The following is a 25,607-nucleotide window of genomic DNA, read 5'->3' as shown; positions in this document are numbered from 1 at the left end:
ATAACTACTTAGAAAAATAGAAAATGGGAGCCTTCAAGTTTGCTCCACCACTTAACATGATCGTGACTGATCACCTATTTTATTCCTGTTTTTTTATTTCCTGATCCCCCTGATGCCTCCCGGGTCTAGAGATGTTGCAACCTGGAAGTCAAATGAGGATAGGACTTTCATAGTGATCAGTAGTACACTGGGGAGTGTCGTAGGGCAGAGGGAATTAGGAGTACAAGTACATATTTCCCCGAGAGTGACATCACAGGTAGAAGGCATTTGGCACGCCAGCCTTCATTGGACTAACGATAGGAGTTGGGAAATTAAGCTGCAGTTATGCAAAATGTTGGCTAGGCCACATTTGGAATATTGCTGCCACGATGAGGTCACTTTCAGATTGGAGCAGCGAGACTTGATATTCCATCTGGGTAGCCTCCAACTTGACTATGAACATCGATTTCTCTGACCTTCTAGCTTCTCTTTCTCCATTCCCCTTTCTGGCTTGCCTCTCATTCCTTTTCTCCTCACCTGCCCACCTTCCCCCTTCCCTTTCTCCCATGGCCCATTGTCTTCTCCTACCATATTCCTTCTTCAGCCTTTACCTGTACAACCTATCGCACTCCAGCTTCTTACTTCATCCCCACTACTCATCTAGTCTCCCATCAACTCATACTCCTTCCCAACCCTCACCTTATTTTGGCTTCTTCCCCCTTACCTTCCAGTCCTGATGAAAGGTCTCTGACCAAATTGTTGACATTAGATGTTGCCTGACCTGCTGAGTTCCTTCACCATTGTGTGTGTTACTCTGGATCGCCAGTGTTTTGGATTATTGCATTGATTTTGGTTGGCTTGCTATAGGAAAGATGCTATTCAGCTAGGAGTGCGGAGAAGATTTATAAGGATGTTGCTGGGACTTGTTGGACTGAATTATGTAGAGAGGTTGAGCAGGATAGGACTTTATTCATTAAAGTATAGGAAAGTGAGGTGCATAAAATTTAATAGAGATGTATAAAATCATGAGGAACATAGAGTGAATTACATGGTCTTTTTCCCAGGGTTGGTGAATCAAGAACTAGAGAGCACAGGCTTAAGGTGAGAGGAGAGGGGTTTAATAGGAACTGGAGGATGGTCCATATACAAAGTGAGTTGCCAATAGAAATGACTGGGGGGGGGGGTTACATTAACAATGCTTAGAAGACACAAGACAGGTACATGGACAAGAAAGGCTTAGAGGGATATGGGCCAAATACAGGAAAATGGGAATGGCTTAGAAGTGTGTCTTAGTCAGAATGCATCAGTGTGTCAAAGGACCTACCTCCATACTGTATGACTCCCTGATTCAATAAATCTACTTCCTTAAATAGATTCATCACTTTGGCCTTCACTGATTCAGATGCTGATTTATTTATCACATGTACAGTACATCGAAACATATAGTGAAATGTGCCACTTGCGTTAGCAACCAACGCACTCAAGGATGTGCTGGGCAGCCTGGAAGTGTCACCCCTCATTCCAGTGACAGCTTAGTATGCCCATCACATTCAGCAGAACAACACAGAATGCAACATGACAGAACACAACAAGTGACTGGAAGTTCCACAAGCTCACTGCCCTAGGAAAGAAGAAATTCTTCCTTGGGTCTGTCCTCAGTCCCTCTCTTAGATCCCAAGGCTGCATCCCCTAGTTCTGGAGCCTTGAGCCAGGGGCCAAGAGAATTCCAGCATTCAGTTTAATGAGATTTTCTAGGTGTCTTGTTATCACATTCATCATCACAGGTTCCAACACATATCTTACCACTGACTTAGAACCCATGTTGGATTATTAGGTCTGATCAACCCGAAATGTTAGTTCTGTTTACTTCTCCACAGATGCTTCCTGACTTGCTGAGTATTTCTCATACTTTGATGAATTAAGTGAGGGTACTGAGTGTTCTATGGACAGCTTGGCTGATGATACAGAGACTGGCAGGACAACAATTTGTGAGGAGGGTACAAGGATTCTGCAGGGGCAAGCAAGTAGGAAAAACTTAGTAGATTGATTATGAAGAATAGTAGAGTGTTATTGCAATGCTATGTGACTAATGTGTTCTGGTGTTCAGAGAGAAAAGGGTCGTACCCATAAAACATTGGAGGAACTCAGCAGGTCAGGAAGCATCAGTGGAAGTGAATAAATAAACAGTTGATTTTTTGGGCCGAGACCCTTCATCAAGAATAGAAAGGAAGGGTGAAGATGCCAAAATAAAAAGGTGCAGGGGTAGGGAAGGAGGATAGCTAGAAGGCCATAGTTGCTGGGAAGACTAGTGCCCATAATGGAGTTGGCTGAGTTTACAACTTTCTGTTTTATGGATCCCATGCAAGGCCCTTCCATACCAGATGGTGATGCAACCAATTAGAATGCTATTGATCGTACATCTGTGCCTCTGCTGACATACTGAGTCTCCTCAAACTCCTAATGAAATATAGCTGCTGTTCTGCCCTCTTTGTAATTGCATGAATATGTTGGGCCCAGGATAGATCTTCAGAGGTGTAGACGCCCATAAATTTTAAATTGTTTACCCTTTCCACTGTTGACCCCCCAATGAGGACTGTGTTTCCTTGACTTCCCATTCCTGAAGTCCCCAATAAATTTCTTGGTCTTACTGACATTGATGCAGGGTTGCTTTAGCGTCACCACCCAACCAGTTGATCTATCTCGTTCCTCCATGTCTCATCACCGTCTGAAATTCTGCCAATAATAGTTGTGTCACTGGCAAATTTATCGATGGCATTTGAGCAGTTGTGGGTGTAGAGAGAGTAGAGAAGTGGGCGAAGCATGCATCCTTGAGGTGCACCAGTGTTGATTGTCAGCAAGGAGGAGATGCTATTGCCGACCTGCCGGTGAAGTAGTCAGTAGGAGTTGCAGTAGGAGGTACAGAGGCCCAGGTTTGGAGCTTGTTGACAAGAAATGAGGATACCATTGTACTTTACATTGAGCTTTAATTAATAAACAACAGCCTGATGTCAGTATTACTATTGCCTAATTGCATATTTAAGCTTGCTGACACCATTGTCATTGGCAGAATCGAAGGTGATGACGAATCAGCATATAAGAGGGAGACTGAAAATCTGGCTAAGGGGTGCCACAACAATAACCCCACACTCAAAGTCAATGTCTGTGGTGGACAATTTGCATCACAGACTTGTAAGGAAACACCAAAACCGTTGAACGGAAACCCTACAAAAAGTAGTAGATATGTCCCAGTCTATCACAGGTAAAGCCCTCCCCACTATTGAGCACATCCTCACAGAGTGTTGTTGCAAGAAAACAGCATCCATCATCCAGGACCCCCACCATCTAAGTCATGCTCTCTTCTCACTGCTGCCATCAGGAAGGCGGCACACAAGCCTTGGAACTCACAACCATGTTCAGGAGTAGTTATTACTCCTTCACCATCAGGCTCTTGAACCAGAGCAGATACTTCAATGCACTCACTGTCATGGACCCTACAACTCATGTAATATTTATAGCTTATTTATTTATTATTATTTTTATTACTATTTTGTTTTCTTTTCTCATTTTGTATTTGCACAGTTTGTTGTCTGTCCTATTGGGCATGGTTTCTCATTGCTTTTATTGTGTTTCTTGTATTTACTGTGAATGCCAACAAAAAAGTGAATTGCAGGCTGTATGCAATGATTTACATGTACTTAGATAATAAATTTACTTTGAACTTTGTTCAGGTGATCCAAGGTCAAATGGAGATCCAGTGACACTGAATCCACTGTAGATAGGCAAATTGTAGTGGGTCCAGGTCCCTCCTAAGGCAGGAGCTGATTCTAGCCATAACCAACCTCTTAAAGAACTTGATCACTATGGATGAGAGTGCCACTGGACAACAGTCACTGAGGCAGTTCACCCTGCTCTTTTTGGGCACTGGTATGATTGTCACTCTTTTGAAGCAGGAGGGAACTTCTGACTGCAGCTGTGAGAGATTCAAAATGTCCTTGGATACTCCTGCACAGGATGGCACAGGTTTGCAGTGCCCTACCAGTTACACCATCAGGGCCTGAAGCCTTGTGAGAGTTCACTGTCGGCCTCCGAGACAGAGATCACAGAGATGCCAAATTGCTGCAGGGATTCTCACAGGTGTAGTTTGATTCTCGCTTTCAAAGGCTGCATAATTTATGGTGCAACTGTAACGAAAACCAATTTCCCCCTGGGATCAATAAAGTATGACTATGACTATGACTATAAAAGGTATTGAGCTCATCTGGCAGTGAAACATCTCAAGCATTTGCTTTGTAGGAAGTAGTGGCTTGCAACCCCTGCCAGAGCTGACATGCATCTGATTAATTCTCTAACCACCATCAAAATTGTTTTACTGCTCTTAAAATAGACTTCCTTGGGTCATACCTGGACTTCTTGTAGAGTTCTAGATTACCAGTATTGAATGCCACAGATCTAGCCCTCAGCAAATTATAAACCTCCTGGTGTTCATCCACATCTTTTGGTTTGAGTATACAGTTGAAGTCAGAAGTTTACATACACCTTAGCCAAATGCATTTAAACTCAGCTTTTCACAATTCCTGACATCTAATCCGAGAAAATATTCCCTGTCTTAGGTCAGTTAGGATCACTACATTATTTTAAGAATGTGAAATGTCAGAATAATAGTAGAGAAAATGATTTATTTCAGCTTTTATTTCTTTCATCACTTTCCCAGTGGGTCAGAAGTTTACATACACTTTGTTGGCATTTGGTAGCTTTGCCTTTAAATTGTTTAACTTGAGTCAAACGTTTTGGGTGGCCTTCCACAAGCTTCTCACAGTAAGTTGCTGGAATTTTGTTCCATTCCTCCAGACAGAACTGGTGTAACTGAGTCAGGTTTGTAGGCCTCTTTGCTCGCACACACTTTTTCAGTTCTGCCCACAAATTTTCTATTGGATTGAGGTCAGGACTTTGTGATGGCCACTCCAATACCTTGACTTTGTTGTCCTTAAGCAATTTTGCCTCAGCTTTGGAGGTATGCTTGGGGTCATTGTCCATTTGGAAGACCCATTTGTGACGGAGCTTTAACTTCCTGGCTGATGTCTTGAGATGTTGCTTCAATATATCCACATAATTTCCCTTCCTCATGATGCCATCTATTTTGTGAAGTGCACCAGTCCCTCCCGCAGCAAAGTACCCCCACAACATGATGCTGTCACCCCCAAGCTTCACGGTTGGGATGGTGTTCTTCGGCTTGCAAGCCTCACCCTTTTTCCTCTGAACATAATGATGGTCATTATGGCCAAACAGTTCAATTTTTGCTTCATCAAACCAGAGGACATTTCTCCAAAAAGTAAGATCTTTGTTCCCATGTGCACTTGCAAACTGTAGTCTGACTTTTTTTATGGCGGTTTTGGAGCAGTGACTTCTTCCTTGCTGAGCAGCCTTTCAGGTTATGTCGATATAGGACTCGTTTTACTGTGGATATAGATACTTGTCTACCTGTTTCCTCCAGCATCTTCACAAGGTCCTTTGCTGTTCTTCTGGGATTGATTTGCACTTTTCGTGCCAAAGTACGTTCATCTCTGGGAGACAGAATGCGTCTCCTTCCTGAGCGGTATGACGGCTGCGTGGTCCCATGGTGTTTATACTTGCGTACTATTGTTTGTACAGATGAACATGGTACCTTCAGGCATTTGGAAAATGCTCCCAAGGATGAACCAGACTTGACATCATTTTCTGACCTCAATCCGATAGAAAATTTGTGGGCAGAACTGAAAAAGCGTGTGCGAGCAAGGAGGCCTACAAACCTGACTCAGTTACACCAGTTCTGTCTGGACGAATGGAACAAATTTCTAGCAACTTACTGTGAGAAGCTTGTGGAAGGCCACCCAAAATGTTTGACCCAAGTTAAACAATTTAAAGGCAAAGCTACCAAATACTAACAAAGTGTATGTAAACTTCTGACCCACTGGGGAAGTGATGAAAGAAATAAAATCTGAAATAAATCATTCTCTCTACTATTATTCTGACATTTCACATTCTTAATATAAAGTAGTGATCCTAACTGACCTAAGACAGGGAATATTTTCTTGGATTAAATGTCAGGAATTGTGAAAAACTGCGTTTAAATGTATTTGGCTAAGGTGTATGTAAATTTCTAACTTCAACTGTATATGGTATGTTCTTGAAGACACACACTCATCCACACAGGTCTCGATGAAGTTGGTGACATCTGTGGTATATTCATTCAGATTCGAAGATGAATCCCTGAATATTGTCCAGTTCACCAACTCAAAGTAGTCCTATAAGCACTCCCTGCTTCTCTTGACCATACCTCTCATCACTCGTACTGTAGTCATTAGTCTCTGCCTATACAACGGGAATGTTGGTACATGGCCAAGTGGTTAAGGCATTCGCCTAGTGATTTGAAGGTCGCTAATTCGAGCCTTGGCTGAGGCAGCGTGTGTGTCCTTGAGCAAGGCACTTAACCACACATTGCTCTGCAATGACACCGGTGCCAAGCTGTATGGGTCCTAATGCCCTTCCCTTGGACAACATCGGTGGCGTGGAGAGGGGAGACTTGCAGCATGGGCAAATGCTGGTCTTCCATACAACCTTGCCCAGGCCTGCGCCCTGGAAACCTTCCAAGGTGCAAATCCATGGTCTCATGAGACTAATGGATGCTAAGAAGAAGAAATACAACAGAAGCAGAAATACAGCCAGGTGATCAGACCTTCCAAAGTGTGGGAGTGGGGTGGCACAATGAGAGGTTGAGTGAGCTCGGGTTTTTCTATTTGAGGCGAAGGAGGAAGACAGGTAACTTGTTAGCTATGTACAAGAGGCATAGATTGAGTGGATAGCCAGAGACTTTTTCCCCCAGAGCAGAAATGGCCAGTATGAGGGGACATTATTTTTAGCTGATTGGTAGATGGTATGGGGATGTCAGAGGTAAACTTTTTACCACAGGAATGGTGGGCGTGTGGAATACGCTGCCAGGAGCTATGGTAGAGGCAGATCCATTAGACATTAATGAAACTCTTAGATAAGTACGTGATTGATAAAAAAATGGAGGGCTTTGTGGTAGAACAGGGTTAGATTGATTTTAGAGTAGGTTAAAAGGTTGGCACAACATTGTCCATGGGGCTGTACTGCTCTATGTTTTGAGGTTCACTAGAAGGATTCCTGACTTGGAGACAGCTTATGAGGGGAGGTTAAGCAGTTGAATCAAATGACATATAATCTCACCGAGATGCAAGACTTGTAGGACACTTGACAAGAAGTTTCCTTTCATGGGGGAGCGGTGGGGGTCAGTACTAGTGGTACAGTGTCAGTACAAGACTTCATACATTTAAAATAAATTTTCTTCACCAATGAGGTCATGCACATTTCTCCACTGCAGAAAACTGTGGAGATTGGATTATTGAATATAGCTAAGACAGGGTGAATGTGCAGTCTTTTTCCCAGGACTGGGAAATCAAGGACTAGGAGACACAGGTTAAAGGTGAGACGGAATTAATAGCAACCTGAGGTGGAACTTTTAAATGCCTGCAAGAAAATATATCTCACGATAGTATATGGTGACATATATGCACTTTAATAAAAAATTACTATGACCTTGATTTTTTTTTACCATCAAGAGGGTGTTCAGTATACGAAATAACAGCCAGAGGAAGTGGTTGAGGCAGGTATGTTAGCAACATTTAAAAGGTACTTGAACAGATATGGATACAAGGTTTAATGGGATAGGGGCCAAATTCCAGCAATGGGACTTACTTTGATGGGAATGTTGGTGGGCATGGACCAGGTGGGTTGAGGGGCCTGTCTCCGTGCTGTATGACTCTATGACTGCCAGAGACATATTACTGAGCTATAGAGAAGTCAAAGGGTATGAGGAACAGGTAGTAAAGTGGGACTGAAGCCAAAATGGATCAACCATGATCTTAGAACAGACTAGTAGGGGTAACAAGACAACTCCTGTTCATATTTCTCAATTCTTCCATTTGACACCCACGTTCCATAAGGAAAGTCACTACAAGAACCACTCATTCATAATTAGTCCTGAGTGATTGAGTGGGGTGGTTGGAAAGAAAATATTTCACACAGTCGGTGACAAAGCAGAAAAAGCCTCTGATTATTCAATCTAGTCCTCTCCTAACTTTAGCATCTTGTGAATCACAGTGAAGGTACCTCTGAGGAAATCAAAAGTCTGCAGATGCTGGAAATCTGAAAGAAATGCAGTAAGTGTTGGAAATACTCAGCAGGTCAGGAAACATCCATAAAGAGGGAAATGGAGTTAACAATTCTAGTCAATCACCTTTCATCATGACTAATGAACGAACAAATGCTGTCTTCCTGAGGAGACATCTGCAGAGGGACATCTCAGAAGGGAAGTCAGTAACAAAACTACTCCCCATCCCCTTCAACACTAACACAATATTCTAATCCAAATTTTGAAATTCTCATATTTTCTCCCTTCCTTTTCCCCTCTCTCTCTCTCTGTTCTCCTGCAATTCCCCCAAAATTCTGGCATTTCTGCACTCAAACTGCAATATCTTCATCATTCTCCATTTCAATAACTCCAACTATTGTGGCCATGTCTTCGCCTTCCAGCACCTTGAGACTGGGATTCCCTCCCCAAACCTCTTCACCCTTCCCCCCTCCACTAAATTGCTCTTTAAACGATCTCCCTGTGACCGAGCTTCTGGTCAAGTGCCCTGAGATCTCTTTATTCTTCTTGGCATCAACTTTCATTTGATAATTGCTCCCTGGGGCAGTTTGTGATGTTTAGCTTCATTAAATGTGCTGTATAAATGGAAATTGTGGTTACAAATAATGGCCTTGCAATTGGGAATGCTGAAGCAGGGATTAAAGAGCCAACAGTCTTCAGCAAAATTGGATCAGGACTTGGCATTGGATAATTCCCACGGAACAGTTCTGATAAGCAGATGGGTCATGAAGCAATCTTCGGTCTTAAAAGAAAAGATTCAGCGCCTTTCTTAATAGGAGCAGAAGGCGGTCACTCAGCTCCTCAGGCCTGCCCTGATATTCAGTATGATCGTGGCTGATCTGCTCAGGCGCATCTCTTCTTCACTGTTGGTGCTAATCAGCTCTCAGTTTCAGGATATTCCACAAAGTTATCTACCTCCTCTTTAAATAATGATCCACTCTCCACAGCCCTCCTGAATTCAAATACATTGTGAAAACAAGCTCTTACACACTTGCATTTTAAATGAGCTTCCCTAATTTTGTAACCACGCCCCTCATTTGAAACTCCCCCACATCTCAACTTGTAACCTGTTACAACCCCTTGGGATCTTATGTTTCAATAAGGTCACTCGCCATTCATTTATCCTTTTGTACCAAGCCTGTCCACCTAGTGAGGCTGCACCCTACCCTGTGCAAATGTAACACTCCTTGATATTTCTGAACTCTAACCCTGGTGCAATGTATCATTTGTCTTCCTGACCACTTGACTACTATATTTTTGTGATTCCCACACTAGATCATCTGGATCCCTCAGTTCTTTCCTCTTGCTTCAATCAGATAAGTCTGCCTTTAGATTCCTCTTACCAAAATGCATGACCTCACACTTTCCCACATTAAGCTCTATTTCAGGATATTCCGAAACACACTCTGCAGCCAATTAAGTATTCTCTCCTGAAGCATGTTCACTGCCATGGTGTGGAAAATACGGTTAACAGGATCCCACCAATGGTAACTATCATCAAATCATCTGTTTCAGTGATGTTGAAACATACATAAATACTGGTTACTGGCTGAGGGGTTTTGTGAGTTCACTCATGGAATTAATGTCTCAGCTGAAAGATGAGACAGCACGGTGCTGCTCCAGGAGTATGAGGTCCGCTTTAGGACCTGATATGTGGATTCAAACTTCCAACTTTCTCACTGGAAGGATAAATTATTATTTTGGAGTTTATATTTTATTTTGGAACTACATCATGGTACAGTAGTATAACAAATCACTGTTCAGGATTCCGAAGGAGCAGTGCACAAAACAACTCTTTTATAAAATATATAGGATTACTCTAGATCTTCCCCATTTTATGATTCCTCAGATCAGATATTCCTCTACAATAAGTTCAGATTCATAGACTGATAAATAGCAGAAAGTGAAGTGAGTAATATCAGTTGGTTAATAGAAGGATTATAAGGCATTTGTCAGACGGCATTTGGAGTATTGTGAAAGTTCTGCGTCTCCTATCTAGGAAAAGAAGTGCCAGCATTGGATAGGGTCCAGAGGAGGATCACAAGAATGGTCTCATGAATGAAAGGGTTAACATGTGAGGAGTGTTTGATGGCTCTGGGCCTGTACTCACTAGAATTTAGAAGAATGAGTGGGAATCTCATCGAAACCCTGAAAATTGAAAGGTCTAGATAAAGTGGATGTGGAGATGATATTTTCTATAATGGGGGAGTCTTGGACCAGACAGCACAGCCTCAGAATAAAAGGGCGTCCCTTTAGAACAGAGATAAGGAGGAATTTCTTCAGCCAAAGGGTGGTGAATCTGTGGAATTCATTGCCACAGGGATGTCAAGTCACTGGGTATATTTAAAGTTGAGGTTGATAGGTAAATAATTCGTAAGAGTGTCAAAGGTTACAGGGAGAAAGTCAAAGTCAAAGTAAAATTATTATCAAATATATATCACCATATACGACCATGAGATTCATTTTCTTGCAGGGCATTTAAGTTGAAGTTCAAATTCAGTTTTAATTGACATTCAAACATATTCATGTATACAGCTAAACAAAACACTGTTCCTCCAGGGCCAAGGTGCAAAACACATTACATACAGTCACACACAGCGCATATAGCAATGATAGAAGATACAGTCACAAAAATAATATTAGCACAAGTCCCTGAGTGGCATGGCTTAAAGATTGATGGCGTATGGGACATTGTCCTGGAACTATGTCTCTCCAAGAACAAGTACACAGCAATTCCTGATGTGTGCTCATTTACAGGAAAACAAAGAATAGAATTTATGAAAAACTATAAGTGAACAAAGACTAACAACCAATATGCAAAAGAATACCAATTGTGCAAATAAAAAAATAGATAATACTGAGAACCCAAGTTGTAAAGTCCTTGAGAGTGAGTCTGTAAGTTGTGGAATCAATTCAGAGCTGAGGTGAGTGAAGGCAGGAGATGGAAAATAAATCAGCCATGATAGAATGACAGAGCAGACTCAATAGGCTGGGTGCCCTATTCCGCTTCTGTGCCTTATGGTCCATTCCTAGATAGACTCTTAACCTTTGAGAAAACACTTTCTAACTGTGATGTCTCTAAAACTGAAAGAAACCTTGTGTTTTCCCAGTTTGGTTCCCATGAACTCTCGTCAGTCAGAGTCCTCGACCTGGGTTGCATTCCTGAAATCAAAGCCAGCGACAATTGATACTCCCATTTTGGCTTCAGCACTCCTAGTCCTCATCTCCACCTGCCTGGAAGCTGCTCACTGATGCGGTGAGGCAGCTCCTGATCCACTCTGACTCTAACCCCTGACAAGGAGTCTAGACAGACCCATCTTACATACCACATAGGATCAATATGGGTCAAGACAGACCCTCAGCAAAATCACCTCCACACTAGTCCCCCATGCTCCCTTGGGGAAGAATACTTTTTCAAGCTTCTTTTATTTAGAAGGAAAGCAAAAATTTTGATTGAATGAAGTCTTTGCCAGATCCAGGTCATACATAAAACCAGCCTCTGTGTTCACCAGAAATACAACTGGGCCAGCCACGTTTGTTATAAGAGGAGGTCAGAGGCTAGAAACCTGCAGTGACTCACCACCGGATTCCCCAGGTGTTTCTACCATCTACATAAATCAGGAATTTGATAGACTACTCTCCCAATTGCCTGGATTAATGCAGCTCCCACAACTCTCAAGAGTTATTGAATCTTACTGTTACTGAGTCAAATCCATCACCAACCGGGGAAAGCAAACTCTCGGCTAAGACGTTATCCTATACCAGCCACATCATCCCCTCCCCTCACCATCCCTTTCTGAATTTCATATCAATCACTCTCTCAGTAAATCCCTGGTTCACTCAATCTTCTCAGGCAATTTCTCACCCTCCCCAGACCATAAGAGGATTAACACCTGTCCCTACACCTCTTTCCTTGCTGCCATTTGGGCCTCTTCTAGTCACATGCAAATTGTCTGGCACTTTAAAAAAAATTTTTCTGATGCTCCTGATATGGCCACCTCTACACTGGTGAGAACAGAGTGACTTCTCTGCCAAGCACCGACACTCTTTCTGCCAGGATCAGTGGTCAGCCATTTTAATTCTCCTCCCCATTCCCTCTCTGTCCTCAGGAAGAGAACAAATGCAAACCAGAGTGACAGAACCCTGTATTCTGTCAGTGTGGTCTACAGCCCAGTGGCACAAACATTGAATTCTTCAACTGTCCCCTCCTGATCTATCCAGTTCCTCCTACACCCATCCTTGCCTCCATGACTGTCTCTTTTCTCCTCCTCCACCCACTCCATCTGCCCATAAGCCACACACTGTTCCCCTCTGCCCTCCCCAGCTGCTCCCCTCAATTCCATACTCCACCTTCCTTTCCTACCAGCCCTTTGTCACCTCCACACATCACCTCCCAGCCTCTGTCACTATTTCCACCCTCTCCTCCTCCATCTGCCTGTCAGCTCTCCTCATGTGGATCCATCTGCCAACTATTAGAACATTGGACACAGAACATTACAGCACTGTACAGGCCTTTCAGCCCATGATTAATCTAACCCTTCCCTCCTATAAATCCCTCCAGTTTTCTATAATCCAAGTACCTATCTAAAAGTCCCCTGAATGTCCCTAATGTCTCTACCAACATCCCTAGCAGGGTGTTCAATAAACTCACCACACATTGTAAAAATCTTTACCTCTGACGCCCCCCCGCCACCAATCACTTTAAAATTATGCCTCCTGGTATTAGCCATTTCTGCCTTGGGAAAAAGTCTCTGACTGTCCACCCGATCTATGCCTCTTATCATCTTGTACACTTCTACCAAGTCACCTCCTCACTCCAAAGAGAAAAGCCCCAGATTACTCAGCTTTTCCTCATAAGACATGTTCTCTAATCCAGCCAGCATCCAAGTAAATCTCCTCTATACCCTGTCTGAAGCTGCCATGTCCTTCACATAATGAGGAGACCAGAACTGAACACAACACTCCAAGTGTGGTCTAACGAGTTTTATAGAGCTGCAACATTACCTCATGGCTCTTAAACTCAATATCCCGACTAATGAAAGCCAACACACCATACAATTTCTTAACCACCCTGGTTGCACACAACCTTAACGGATCTCTGGATCTTTTCACATTTTCATACTGGCTATCTTCCCTGTCTCTTTCAGTCCAGATGAAGGGTTTCAACCTGAAACATTGACTTCCCAATTCCCTCCGTAGCTGCTGCCTGACCCACTGAGTTCCTCCAAAACTTCGTGTGTTGCTTTGGATTCCAGAATCTGCAGTCTCTTGCATCTCCTCTTCACTGGTACCCCTTCCACCATCCATTACTTCCATGGCTGGCAAACAGTGTCAGCAGTGTGCACTGTTGACAAGATGTTGTGCAGTTCCTCAAGGCTACTCTGACAGCCCCTCCCAAACCCATGACACTACAAAACAGGAGGCCAAGAGAAGGAGGTATATGAAAAAACCACCACCTGCAGGATCCCCACACCATTCAGACTTGGAACAGCATCAGTCCTTTATTGCCTTGGGTCTAAACCAGGACACTCCCTTCCCCAACAACACTGTGGGATCACCCCACCAGCAGGTCTACAGTAGTTCGAGGGGAGAAAGACGAAGGACAATAATAACCTAGTCACTGACTCACATATCCCATGAAAGAATTAAAACAAAATGATACACACAGAGGGGCTTTCTAATTTCTGTTCAAGGAACATCTCAAAGGGAGACCTCACCAAGAGTTTCTACAGACAGGACATAATTTGAAAACTCCGTACATGCACCAGTCCAGGGCAGGTAGCACACTCAGACTTGGCCACCCACACACTGTTAGAGCCTCAGGCCTGCAGCTGGCTATTGGGAGGTGACAGGACAGGTGCTGTACAGAGTGGACAGTGGGGTGGAGATGACATGTAGGGTGGTAGGCCCCAGGTGCTAGGCCTGTTGCAGACAGGCCTAAATGGACTGAAAAGCCTGGAGACCAGGCTGGAGCCTCACGGGGACCTGTCTCCTAAACAAGCTTTGGGGGTGTGTGAAGCAGGGAGACTTCCAGCTGTAGCTGGAAGCCCAGCACCCACACAGTTTGTCCAGCTGGCTATCTGACTAACAGAGATGGCTTGCCTATCTACCAAAAATAAAATAAAACAAGTTTCCTTCAAGGACCAAATTGCCTGCTAAATGATACACCAGCTGAAACCAAGGGACTTTGCAGAGGCAGGTATGAATCCATAAAGAACGGAGCTAAAACAGATTAAAAATACCTTCTCGAAAAAAAAATGATATAATCACATCGATCAGATGGTGGGTCCAAGATTTGCAAGAGAGGATTTCACTCACCTTACAGCCAAACATGAGGGACAGAGTCTTGTTGGTACACACCACCTTGCACTGACACAGTACAGGGGAGAAACAGGCCAGCTCTTTAATTGGCGGTGACATTATACGGAGCCCCATCCAAAAGAAAATAAAATAAGTGTTATCCCAGAGCTTGGGGCTGACGAAAAGACAGTATCTGGGGCTGCCGTACAATCCTCAGTGTGTCCTCTCTGTAAATACAGCTCTCATCTCATTTCCTTTTGTCTGTCCAGCCAGCTGTACCTCTCTCCCTCTGTGTGTGTGTGTCTCTCTCTTCTGAAATCACTGTTTCCTCTCTCTCTCTCGTTCGCTCAGTATTCCATCACTGTGTCCTCTCTCTTTCTCTCTGTCCCTCATCAGTTACACACCATGCCTGCAAGTCCAGGGAATTCCAAGCCAATCAGCTTTCTGAGTTAAAGGAGGATTTACCAAACGGCAGAATGGATGAGGGGGAGGAGGAGGAGGTGGGGGAGGCGGGGAACTGGAGGGAGGGGGCAGTGCTCGCTGACGACGTGGAAGCAGAGCTCCGCTCTCACCACCTTCAGCAGCTGGGGAAGAGCATCGGGTAACACAGCACTGGATTCAACTACATCGAGTGTGATTAATAGAGAATCTGTCAGTGCAGGGAGCTAAGCAACGGAACCTCTACTGTCCATCAGTCTAATCAGACTGCCCACCGTCCGCTGTGTTCCCTCCGCATTTCCCCGCCCTCAGCACAGTCTGAGGCCCCGTGCCAGCACACAGCTGCACCTCATTGGCCGCCGATTGCTGCTTCCCCTCAGGACCAGGGCTGGAGATAGCATTGGTGATGAATACAGAACAAAACAGGCCCTTCGGCCCAAAATGTTGTGCCGACTATTTAACCTACTCCAAGATCAATCTAACTCTTCCCTCCCACGAAGCCCTCAATTTTTCGATTATCCATGTGCCTATCTCAGAAATTCTTAAATGCCCCTAATGTATCTACCTCCACCACCACCCCAGCAAATTCCACACACCCACCAGGTCACGTAGTTTCTGTGGAGAGGAATAAACAGTTGACGTTTCTGGCCAAAAGCTTTCATCAACACCTTCATAAAGGACAATACACACAAAGGGTCTTTGCCTGAAACCATGAATATTTATTTCTCTCCTTAGATGCTGCCTGACCTGCTGACTTCCTCCAGCATTGTGTGTGTGATGCGCTGATTTCCAGTATCTGCAGAATCTCTTGTGTTTACTGTTTGTAAAACAAAATAAACTACCTCTGACAACACCCCCTCATACTTTCCTCCAAAAAATGTAAAAGTTTGCCCCTCCTATTAGCCATTTCATCCTGGGAGAAAGTCTTTGGCTGGCAACTCTCCCTTTGCCTCCTATTATCCTGTCCACCTCTGTCATGTCATTCATTTTCCTCCTCTCCAGAGAGGAAAGCCTCAGCTCGCTCAACCTTTCCTCATAAAACATGCTCTCCAATCCGGGGAACAACCTGATAAATCTTCTATACACTCTCTCTCAGGCTTCCGCATCCTGATCTCATCTCCCCAGCAACCTCAGGGCAAGGATGTGAGGCACCCATTCGCACCTTTCCCTGGCATCGCCTGCAAGGCTGGAAGTCACTGACCCCCAAGGAGGTAGCTGTGAGCTGCCTCTTATAGCCAAAAGGCCGAGGGCTGCCTCCTCTAACCACGGCAATCCTGAGGAAGGTGCTCTTGGGAGGACTTTCCAGGACTTAGAACCACTGGCGATGAAGGAATGGCGGGTACACTTCTAAGTCATGTTTGTGTGTGACTGGGAGGGAAGCCTGCATGTAATGGCGAACCTTCCCCCTCCCCTGTGCCCGAGGGAGGGGTCACGGGTTTTGGAGGTGTGTAGGTAAGTACCGTGTATTTTGTGCACCATTTCAGTGCTAATCATGCCACACTGCTTCACCATAGTAGATGGAGTATATTCCATCACACTGCAGACGCTGGAATTTGAAGCAAGACTCTACTGGAGGAACTCAGCAGGTTGAGCAGCATCTATCGGGGGTGGGGGGGTATGAGGGGTAAGAATTGTCAACGTTTTGGGTGAAGAACAGCCTAAACTCCAGTATCAGGACATGTCCTTTTCTCACAACTACTATCAGGGAGGAGGTAGAGGAGTTTGAAGTCCCACATTCAACATTTTATGATCAGCTTTGGATTTCTGAGCAGTCCATGAACTTCTTTTTTTTGCTGTACTTATTTATTTTATATATTCTTATTGTAATTATTTTTAATTTATAAATAATGAATTTTTAGCATATTTTATGTATTGTGCTGTACAGCTGCCACAAAACAACAAATTTCATGACGTATGTGAATGAGAATAAATCTGATTTGGATTTGACACTCCCTTATCTACCACGCATCTGATTTTGCCTTACAGATGGTGGGAAAGGGTTTCTGAGTGTCACGAGGCAAGTCACTCCCTGCAGAATCCTGAGCCTCTGATGTGACATCGTCATAGCCAGTTCCGTAAGTACTTGCTCAATGCTGCCCTCCAGAATACTGATGCTGGGGGCTCAGTAATACCGAGTGCTGCCAGGGATAGGTGGTCTGTGGGAATGGTTAGTGCCAGCCACCTGCATGCTGTGAAGGGCTACTTGATGCTCATCAACTCTATTTTGTGTGTGCGCAGGAAAAGACTGCCTCATTTTCTCAAGCAAAATTAGTACCAAATTACTCAGAGCTCAAACTGTTCCCCAACCCCATTCTTCACAGCCCAGTAACCCAAGAATTGTTGGGGCTGAAGACTCCGATCACTCACTATTGAAAAAAATGAAATGTCACATCAGTGCGGCATGTGTGTAACTCACAGTTAATTCCACAATTCATAGTGGGCAGGAGGGCTAGGTTGTACTCACACATCAACTCCAACAGTACGGTATTCCCTCAGTACAGCCCTTCCTACAGTGAGATTCTCCCACAGTGTGACCCTCCCTCAGTATCACCCCTCCCAGTGTGAGCCTCTCTCAGTACCGCCCCTCCCACAGTGTGACCCTCCCTCAGTAACACCCCTCCCAGTGTGACCCTCTCTCGGTACCGCCCCTCCCATAGTGTGACCCTCCCTCAGTACCACCCCTCCCACAGTGCGACCCTCCCTCGGTACCACCCCTCCCACAGTGCGACCCTCCCTCGGTACCACCTCTCCCACAGTGTGACCCTCCCTCAGTACCATCCCTCCCAGTGTGACCCTCCCTCAGTACCGCCCCTCCCACAGTGTGACCCTCCCTCGGTACCGCCCCTCCCACAGTGTGACCCTCCCTCGGTACCACCCCTCCCACAGTGTGACCCTCCCTCGGTAACGCCCCTCCCACAGTGTGACCCTCCCTCGGTACCGCCCCTCCCACAGTGCGACTCTCCCTCAGTACCACCCCTCCCACAGTGTGACCCTCCCTCGGTAACACCCCTCCCACAGTGCAACTCTCCCTCAGTACCACCCCTCCCACAGTGTGACCCTCCCTCAGTAACACCCCTCTCACAGTGCGACTCTCCCTCAGTACCACCCCTCCCACAGTGCGACTCTCCCTCAGTACTGCCCTTCCTATAGTGCAGAGCTCCACAATGACTATCCTCCTCAGTTTGGTGACTGACAGAATACAATCCTCTCCTTGGTGCCCAATGTGCCTACTTCGATTTGGCACCAGTATAAATGGTGTTGAACAGAATACCTTCAGATATTTAAGCAGGATTGGTACTTATATCATGGAATAAAGTGGCCACTCAACCCAAAAGGTTTGTGCCAGCACTCTGGAGAATTTTCCGAACAGTCCTCCCTCTCCACATACTGGCATGTATCCCCCAATTCTGTCTGGAAGCCCCTGTCAAATCCACTTCCACCACTCTTCCAGGTAGCGTGTTCCTGATCACAGCACCTCACTGTGGTGAAACCATCCCCTCCTCTCCCTTCTGGTTCTCCTGCCCACTCGCTTTACTCCATGTCCTCTGTGCACCTATCATCCTGCCCCAGGTTCAGTTTTCCCCTTTTTTTTTCAAAGAACTTGCTTGAGCTTCCCTCTGTTCCTCACTGTCTTAGTTACATTCAAACACTCTGGAACCTTTCATAGCCAAGAGAAGTTCCAAGGGCACCACTGAAGTCCAGGTGAATTCAGACAAACCATGGCATTGTTGTTCTGGTGGAAAAGACACTAGCTGAAGCGGTATCTTGCGTTACGGTCACAAAGTCCTGCACATGAAACTTGGAACCAGTGGGGTAAGTCTGCAGCTAAACTATTAATGTGATCAGTAGCCACTGTCTCAAACTGAGTCCCAAGACCATTCAGCCCCTTGTGTCTGCTGTGGCCTAGGGCAAGATCACCTATAGCACCACCTATAGAGTCATAGAGTGCTACACCATAGAAGCAGACCTTCAGCCTACCTAGTCTGTGCCGAACTGTTATTCTGCCTCGTCCTATTGATCAACACCTGGATCATTGTCTTCCATAGCCCTCCCAACCACATTCCTATCTAAACGTTTCTTCAATGTTGAATTCTAGCCTGCGCCTACCAGTTCTGCTCGTAGCTCTTTCCACATCTCACCACCCTCTGAGTGAAGAAGCTCACCCTCAGATTCCCCTGAAACATTTCACCTTCCACCCTTAACCTGGGATCTCTAGTTCTAGTCTCACCCAAACTCAGCTGAAAAAGCCTGTTTGCATTTCAAAGTCAAAGTAAATTTATTATGAAAATACACTTATGTCACAATAACCTACCTTGTGATTCATTTTCTTGCAGGCATTTATAGGACCCCCTCTTTGCAACGAGGGGGGAGAATGCGTTGGATCTTGCTTACACAAACATTCCCGATGCGTACCGGGCGGAGCCCCGCCCCCACCTTGATTACTCAGACCACATCTCTGTTATGCTAATCCCAGCATACAGACCGCTCGTCAGGTGCTCCAGACCAGTTCAGAAGCAGGTGAAAACCTGGCCAGCAGGAGCCATCTCTGCTCTTCAAGACTGCTTTGAGCACACTGACTGGCACATGTTCAGGGAGGCTGCAACCGATGGCGACTCTACCAACTTAGAGGAGTACACGGCATCAGTGACTAGCTACAGCAGCAGATGCATTGATGACGTCACCGTGGCCAAGACCATCACTACACGCGCTAACCAGAAGCCATGGATGACCGCGGAGGTGCGTGCGCTACTGAGGACCCGTGACTCCGTCTTCAGAGCAGGCGACAAGGCAGCCCTAACAAAAGCAAGGACCAAACTGTTCCAGGCCATCAGAGAGGCAAAGCGTGTACATGCCCAACGACTCCACAGCCACTTACAGGACAGCGGCGACATGCGGCACATGTGGAAGGGCATTCAGGACATCACCAACTACAAGACAACACCACCTGCCTGTGCTGGTGATGCCTCCCTCCCAGATGCGTTGAACAACTTCTGCGCTCGTTTTGAGGTGGATAATGACATGGCAGCGAGGAAGACCACCCTTCCTCCAAATGACCAGGTGCTGTATCTTACTGTGGCCGATGTCAGGAGAACCCTGCACAGAGTCAACCCACGGACGGCTGCTGAACCAGATAATATTCCTGACAGAGGGCTTAGAGGATGTGCAGACCAGCTAGCAGATATTCTCACTGACATCTTCAACATCTCCCTGAGCAGCACCGTTGTTCCTATGTGCTTCAAGGCCGCCACCATCGTCCCCGTGCCAAAGAAGTCTTCAGTGTCCTGCCTCAACGACTACTGTCCCATTGCACTCACATCCATCATCGTGAAGTGCTTCAAGAGGCTCGTCATGAGGCACATCAAGACCCTGCTGCCCCCCTCAATGGCCCCCCTGCAGTTTGCGTACCATCCCAACCGGATTGGAAGCAGTATCTCCAACACCATCACACTGAGCACGGGAGCCCCCCAGGGCTGTGTGCTCAGTCCACTGCTGTTCACTCTGCTGACCCACGACTGTGCTGCAACACACAGCTCAAACCACATCATCAAGTTCTCCGATGACACGACCGTGGTAGGTCTCATCAGCAAGAATTATGAGTCAGCATACAGAGAGGAGGTGCAGTGGCTAACGGACTACTACTACGTCGACTCAGGCCTAGGGGGCCGGCGTCGGGCATGATGACAGACTCTCCACTTCTCCCTCTCCCTCATCAGTGTGTTCAGTTCATCTACATTAGCTGCGCTGCTGTCTTCTAGGAGCGTGTTGACCCATAGTCTTGGGAGGGTGCCCAGGGTTCATCCTCCCATGCTTGGGCTCCCACATGATGACTAGGCTGACAGGTAGCTCAGGGTGGCGTAGACAGTGCCCCGCTAGTTGCAATCTTCTCGCCTGGATTTTAGTGGTGAGCATGGGTAGGTTGTTATAGAGCTCGGCGTTCATCATGTGCTGTTGCCAACTCACATCAAGAGCCATCCGGAGCATTCGTGTATAGCAACCATCTAGAGACTTCTGCATCATTTTAGTGAGTGTCCACGTCTCGCATCCGTACGTGAGAATGGACTCTATGACTGCTATGAAAATCCTCTTTTTAAACCCTCTGGTCAGGTTCGACTTCCAGATTTCCTTCATGTCGTTCATAGCCCTCCAAGCCAGCACCTTCCGTCCCTTTATGTCCTTCTCCGAACTCATCATCCTCGACCCGAGGTACTTGTAGTCAAAGACTTTCTTAATGGTATCATTTTCTACGGTCTTGAGAGTACCTTCGTCTCAGTTAAACACCATGTACTCTGTCTTTTTAGCGTTTAGGTGAAGTCCAACTTCATTGCATTCAATTTCCACTTTTGTCAGGAGCTGCTGTGCTTCCTCCATCTGGTCAGAGAGCAGGACTATGCCATCTGCAAAATAGAGATCTGTGAGCGTAACTGGTCTGACCCTTTTGGTTTGCCCTGGTTTTATGGTAAAACCAAGCTTGTCATGATCATTGGTAGCTTGACGCAGAGCGTAATCAAGGACGATTATAAAGATGTAGGGTGCCAGAGTGTCTCCTTGCAGAACACCAGCTAGGAGCTCGAACACTGCTGTTTCTCCATCTGGTGATACAACTTTCGCCATGGTTTTGGTATAGCTGGACTCTACCACTCTCAGTAGATGGCCTGGCTCTCCATAAGCTTTCAGGATCTTCAGCATTTTACCTCGGTGAATGGAGTCAAAAGCTTTGCAAAAATCAATGTAAGTAAGCACGGCTGGTAGGTTGTTCTTGTTGACTTTCTCGATGATCCTATGGAGAGCAAGTATTTGCATTACTGTTGTGCGCTTCTGTCGAAAACCATCCTGATTGAATCTTAGCTTAGGGTCAATGGCGGTGCGAATCCTGTTCAAGATCATCCGATTGTATAACTTTGCTAAGATGCAGGTCAGGCTGATACCGCGGTAGTTATCTGTCTTTGTGAGGGATCCAGACTTGGGGACTGGGATAATGTTTGAGAGTGACCACTGTTCTGGTTTGTCGCCTTTCATCAGTTCTGTATTACATATGACCAGCAAGATGACGTCCAGGTCGCAGTTCTTCAGGATATCTGGTGGTAACGGACTAGTGCAGAGCCAACAACCTGTCTCTGAATGTAAACAAAACAAAAGAGATGGTTGTTGACTTGAGGAGGACACGGAGCGACCACTCTCCGCTGAACATCGACGTCTCCTTCGTAGAGATCATTAAGAGCACCAAATTTCTTGGTGTTCATCTGGCAGAAAATCTCACCTGGTCCCTCAACACCAGCTCCAAAGAAAGCCCAGCAGCGAATCTACTTTCTGCGAAGGCTGAGAGATGTCCATACCCCACCCCCCCATCCTCACCACATTCTACAGAGGTTGTATTGACAGCATCCTGAGCAGCTGCATCACGGCCTGGTTCAGAAATTGTAACATCTCGGATCGCAAGACCCTGCAGTGTATAGTGAGGTCAACTGAGAAGATCATCGGGGTCTCTCTTCCCACCATCACAGGCATTTACACCACACGCTGCATCCGCAAAGCAAACAGCATTATGAAGGACCCCACACACCCCTCATATAAACTCTTCTCCCTCCTGCCATCTGGAAAAAGGCACCGAAACACTTGGGCTTTCACAACCAGACTATGTAACAGTTTCTTCCCCCAAGTCATCAGACTCCTCAATACCCAGAGCCTGGACTGACATCAACCTACTACCCTCTACTGTGCCTACTGTCTTGTTTATTATTTATTATTATTTATTGTAGTGCCTGCACTGTTTTGTGCACTTTATGCAGTCCTGGATAGGTCTGAGTCTAGTGTAGTTTTTGTGTTTTTTTCTTATGTAGTTCAATGTAGTTTTTGTATTGTTTCATGTAGCACCATGGTCCTGGAAAACGTTGTCTCATTTTTGCTATGTTCTGTACCAGCAGTTATGGTTGAATTGACAATAAAAAGTGAATTGACTTGACTTGACTTGAAAGTAAAGAAACACAACAGTTTATAAAAACTATACACAAACTAAGACAGTCAAAAAAGCAATGTGCAAAAGACAAATAATGATTTTTAAAAAAATAATATTGAGAATATGAGTTGTAGAGTCCTTGAAAGTGTATCTGTAAGGCTGTGGAATGAGTTCAGAGTTGAGGTGAGTGAAGTTACCCACGCTGATTCAGAACCCTGCAGGTTGTAGGGTAATAACTATCCCTGAACCTAGTGGTGTGGGATCTAAGATTTCTGTACCTCTTACCCAATGGTAGTAGTGAGAAAGAGAGTGTGGCCTGGATGGCAGGGGTTCTGAATTATAGATACTGCTTTCCTGTGGCAGTGCTCCTTGTAAATGTGCTCAATGATGCATTTACCTCTCATAATTTTGAATACTTCTATCAAATTTCCTCTCATCCTCCTATGCTCCAGAAAAATGTCAACCTTTCCCTACAACTCAGGTCCTCATGACTCATTAACATCCTTGAAATTGTCCTGCACTGACCCTACATCTCATAATGTTCAGAAAGATCTGCCCATCCTTGCCCCTGAACCACACTGGCAGAACCCATCTGTACTTCTGCCAAGGCCAACCTGAGTAAAACAGCACTTCAGCAAACTCAGCAGCACTGGGATGCACGACAGCCTAAATGTGCACCAGAGGAGGGAACTTCAGAGTAGGTTCTAGAAGAAGGAACATCTTGAAGGTGGAGAGAGAGCGACAGAGAGAGAGAGAGATATGTTTCAAAAGGGAACTCAGGAGCCGAGGGCAAGGCCAGCAGTGGGAATCTGCAATGAGGCCAGAGGAGGTGACAGAGCCTGCACCCCACAGTAACCTGGGTGCTGTCACAACATGGACAAGACCTCACAGAGAGCTGGACAACTTCTGGTTGAAAACAAGAGTAGCCGAAGTGTGATTTCAATCGCACCGTTCGGAGCGCAGCCTATAAATAGTCCACGCAAGGCTCTCATTGCTATTTTTGAGCTTGTGCAGTTGGGAAGCTTTTAACCCTTTAGGCACTGAGTTTCTCCTCTCCCGCCAATGTGAGATGAGTTTGCATTCTGGGTCAGTAAAGGGGGACAGTTTGGGAGCAGGGTTGAGTAACAAGTGTGACAGAGCAGATCTCTCCAAGATCAGGAACTCACCCATTCCCCGATTGGTGAATGAAGCCCTGCCCCCCAGTTGAGAGAGAAACAAGCTTCCCAAAAAAAGCTGAACAGGGCGTGGAGAATGAGCCACAGCAGAATGCAGGCAACACCACAAACCTCCAGGGCCAGTGGTGAACTGAGAAGTAAAGGAGACATAGAAACCCAGTTGGGAGATGGACCCTTTCATCCACAGTAGAGAGTCATGGGGTGGCAAAGAAAAGAGGAGGAGCACCTATTAAACACAAGAGATTCTGCTGATGGTGGAAACTGAGAACAAAATAAATAACGTGCTGGAGAAACTCAGGAGGTCAGGCCTCATTTATATTGAGGAATAAACAGTCAATGTTTCTGCCCATGGCCTTCATCAGCCCAAAACATTGACTGTTTATTCCTCTCCACTGGTGTTTCCTGAGCTGATGAGTTCCTCAAGTATTGTGTGTTTGTGGCTTCCGTTAAGGTTTGAATCTAGCTGCAGGTGACTGGCAGCCAACCATGGATGCGTTTCTGACGAACTTCAACACAAGAAGTCCCATAGCTTATCTGTGAACATAAAATTAAAAATTCTACTCTGTCAATAATTTACACCAAGTTCAGTGGGACCTTCAGTCTGTGTCTGACCCATGCTAACCCTGCCTTGGGAGTGTTTAATGGAACAAAATTGAGCAGTCTTTACTCTTTACCTGCTGCGCTCTTCCTGCCCAGGGTAGCATGGTGGTATAGTAGTTAGCACAATACTTTACATTACCAGCTGAAAGATCAGGGTTCAATTCCCATCCCTGTCTGTAAGGAATTTGTACATTCTTCCTGTGACCATGTGGGTTTCCTCTAGGTGCTCTGGTTTCCCCTCACATTCCAAAGACAATATGTTAACAAATTTCACAAAACATGCCAGTGATAATAAACCTGATTCTGATTTTGATTCTGTTAGGGTTATTGAATCATGGACATGCTATATTGATGCTAGAAGCATGGCAATAGTTGTGGTCTGCCCAGCTCAATTTTGACTGATTTGATTTGATGCAATCAATGCATTAAATATTTTGATGCACATAAGACAAATAAATTTCATCTTTAAGCAACACACACAAAGTGCTAGAGGAACTCAGCAGCTCAGGCAGCATATATGGAGAGGAATGAACAGCTGACATTTTGGAACAAGACCCTAATGGGATGATGTTGAAGAAGCTTCACATTCAGATCCCTGCACTGGTAATATGTGAATGGACTGCATAGAGTAAGTCTCTTCCCTGTCTTTAACCTATACGATCCCTGCTCTGGTAGTGTGTGATGGGACAGTGTAGTGGGAGCTTTACTCTGTCTCTAACCTGTACGATCCCTGTTCTGGTAGTGTGTGATGGGACAGTGTAGTGGGAGCTTTACTCTGTCTCTAATCTGTACGATCCCTGTTCTGGTAGTGTGTGATGGGACAGCGTAGTGAGAGCTTTACTCTGTCTCTGTCTCTAACCTGTATGATCCCTGCTCTGGTAGTGTGTGATGGGACAGTGTAGTGGGAGCATTGCTCTATATCTAACCTGTACGATCCCTGCTCTGGTACTGTGTG

The 25,607-nt window shown here is 45.5% G+C and overlaps 1 protein-coding gene across 4 annotated transcripts in view; it reads right to left on the bottom strand.

Annotated features, from left to right (window-relative positions):
* The window catches only part of LOC134346880 (disks large homolog 4), a 438,117-nt gene that overhangs the window by 284,579 nt on the left and 127,931 nt on the right, over positions 1-25,607 (bottom strand). Inside the window, exon 1 of one of the 4 annotated variants that reach the window (XM_063048690.1) lies at positions 14,504-14,967. The exons of 2 other annotated variants lie outside the window; for them this stretch is intronic. In XM_063048690.1, the coding sequence (XP_062904760.1) occupies positions 14,504-14,620 (117 nt within the window). In that variant the 5' untranslated portion in view covers positions 14,621-14,967. Of the gene's footprint in view, positions 1-14,503; positions 14,968-25,607 lie in introns of those variants that run through there. One more of the 4 variants, XM_063048691.1, reaches the window with a different exon arrangement.

This window comes from Mobula hypostoma, chromosome 5, assembly GCF_963921235.1.
Source record: "Mobula hypostoma chromosome 5, sMobHyp1.1, whole genome shotgun sequence".
Lineage (NCBI taxonomy): Eukaryota > Metazoa > Chordata > Chondrichthyes > Myliobatiformes > Myliobatidae > Mobula > Mobula hypostoma.
The sequence above is the reverse complement of the archived record's forward strand: the minus strand, read 5'-3'. Positions and strand labels throughout refer to the sequence as shown.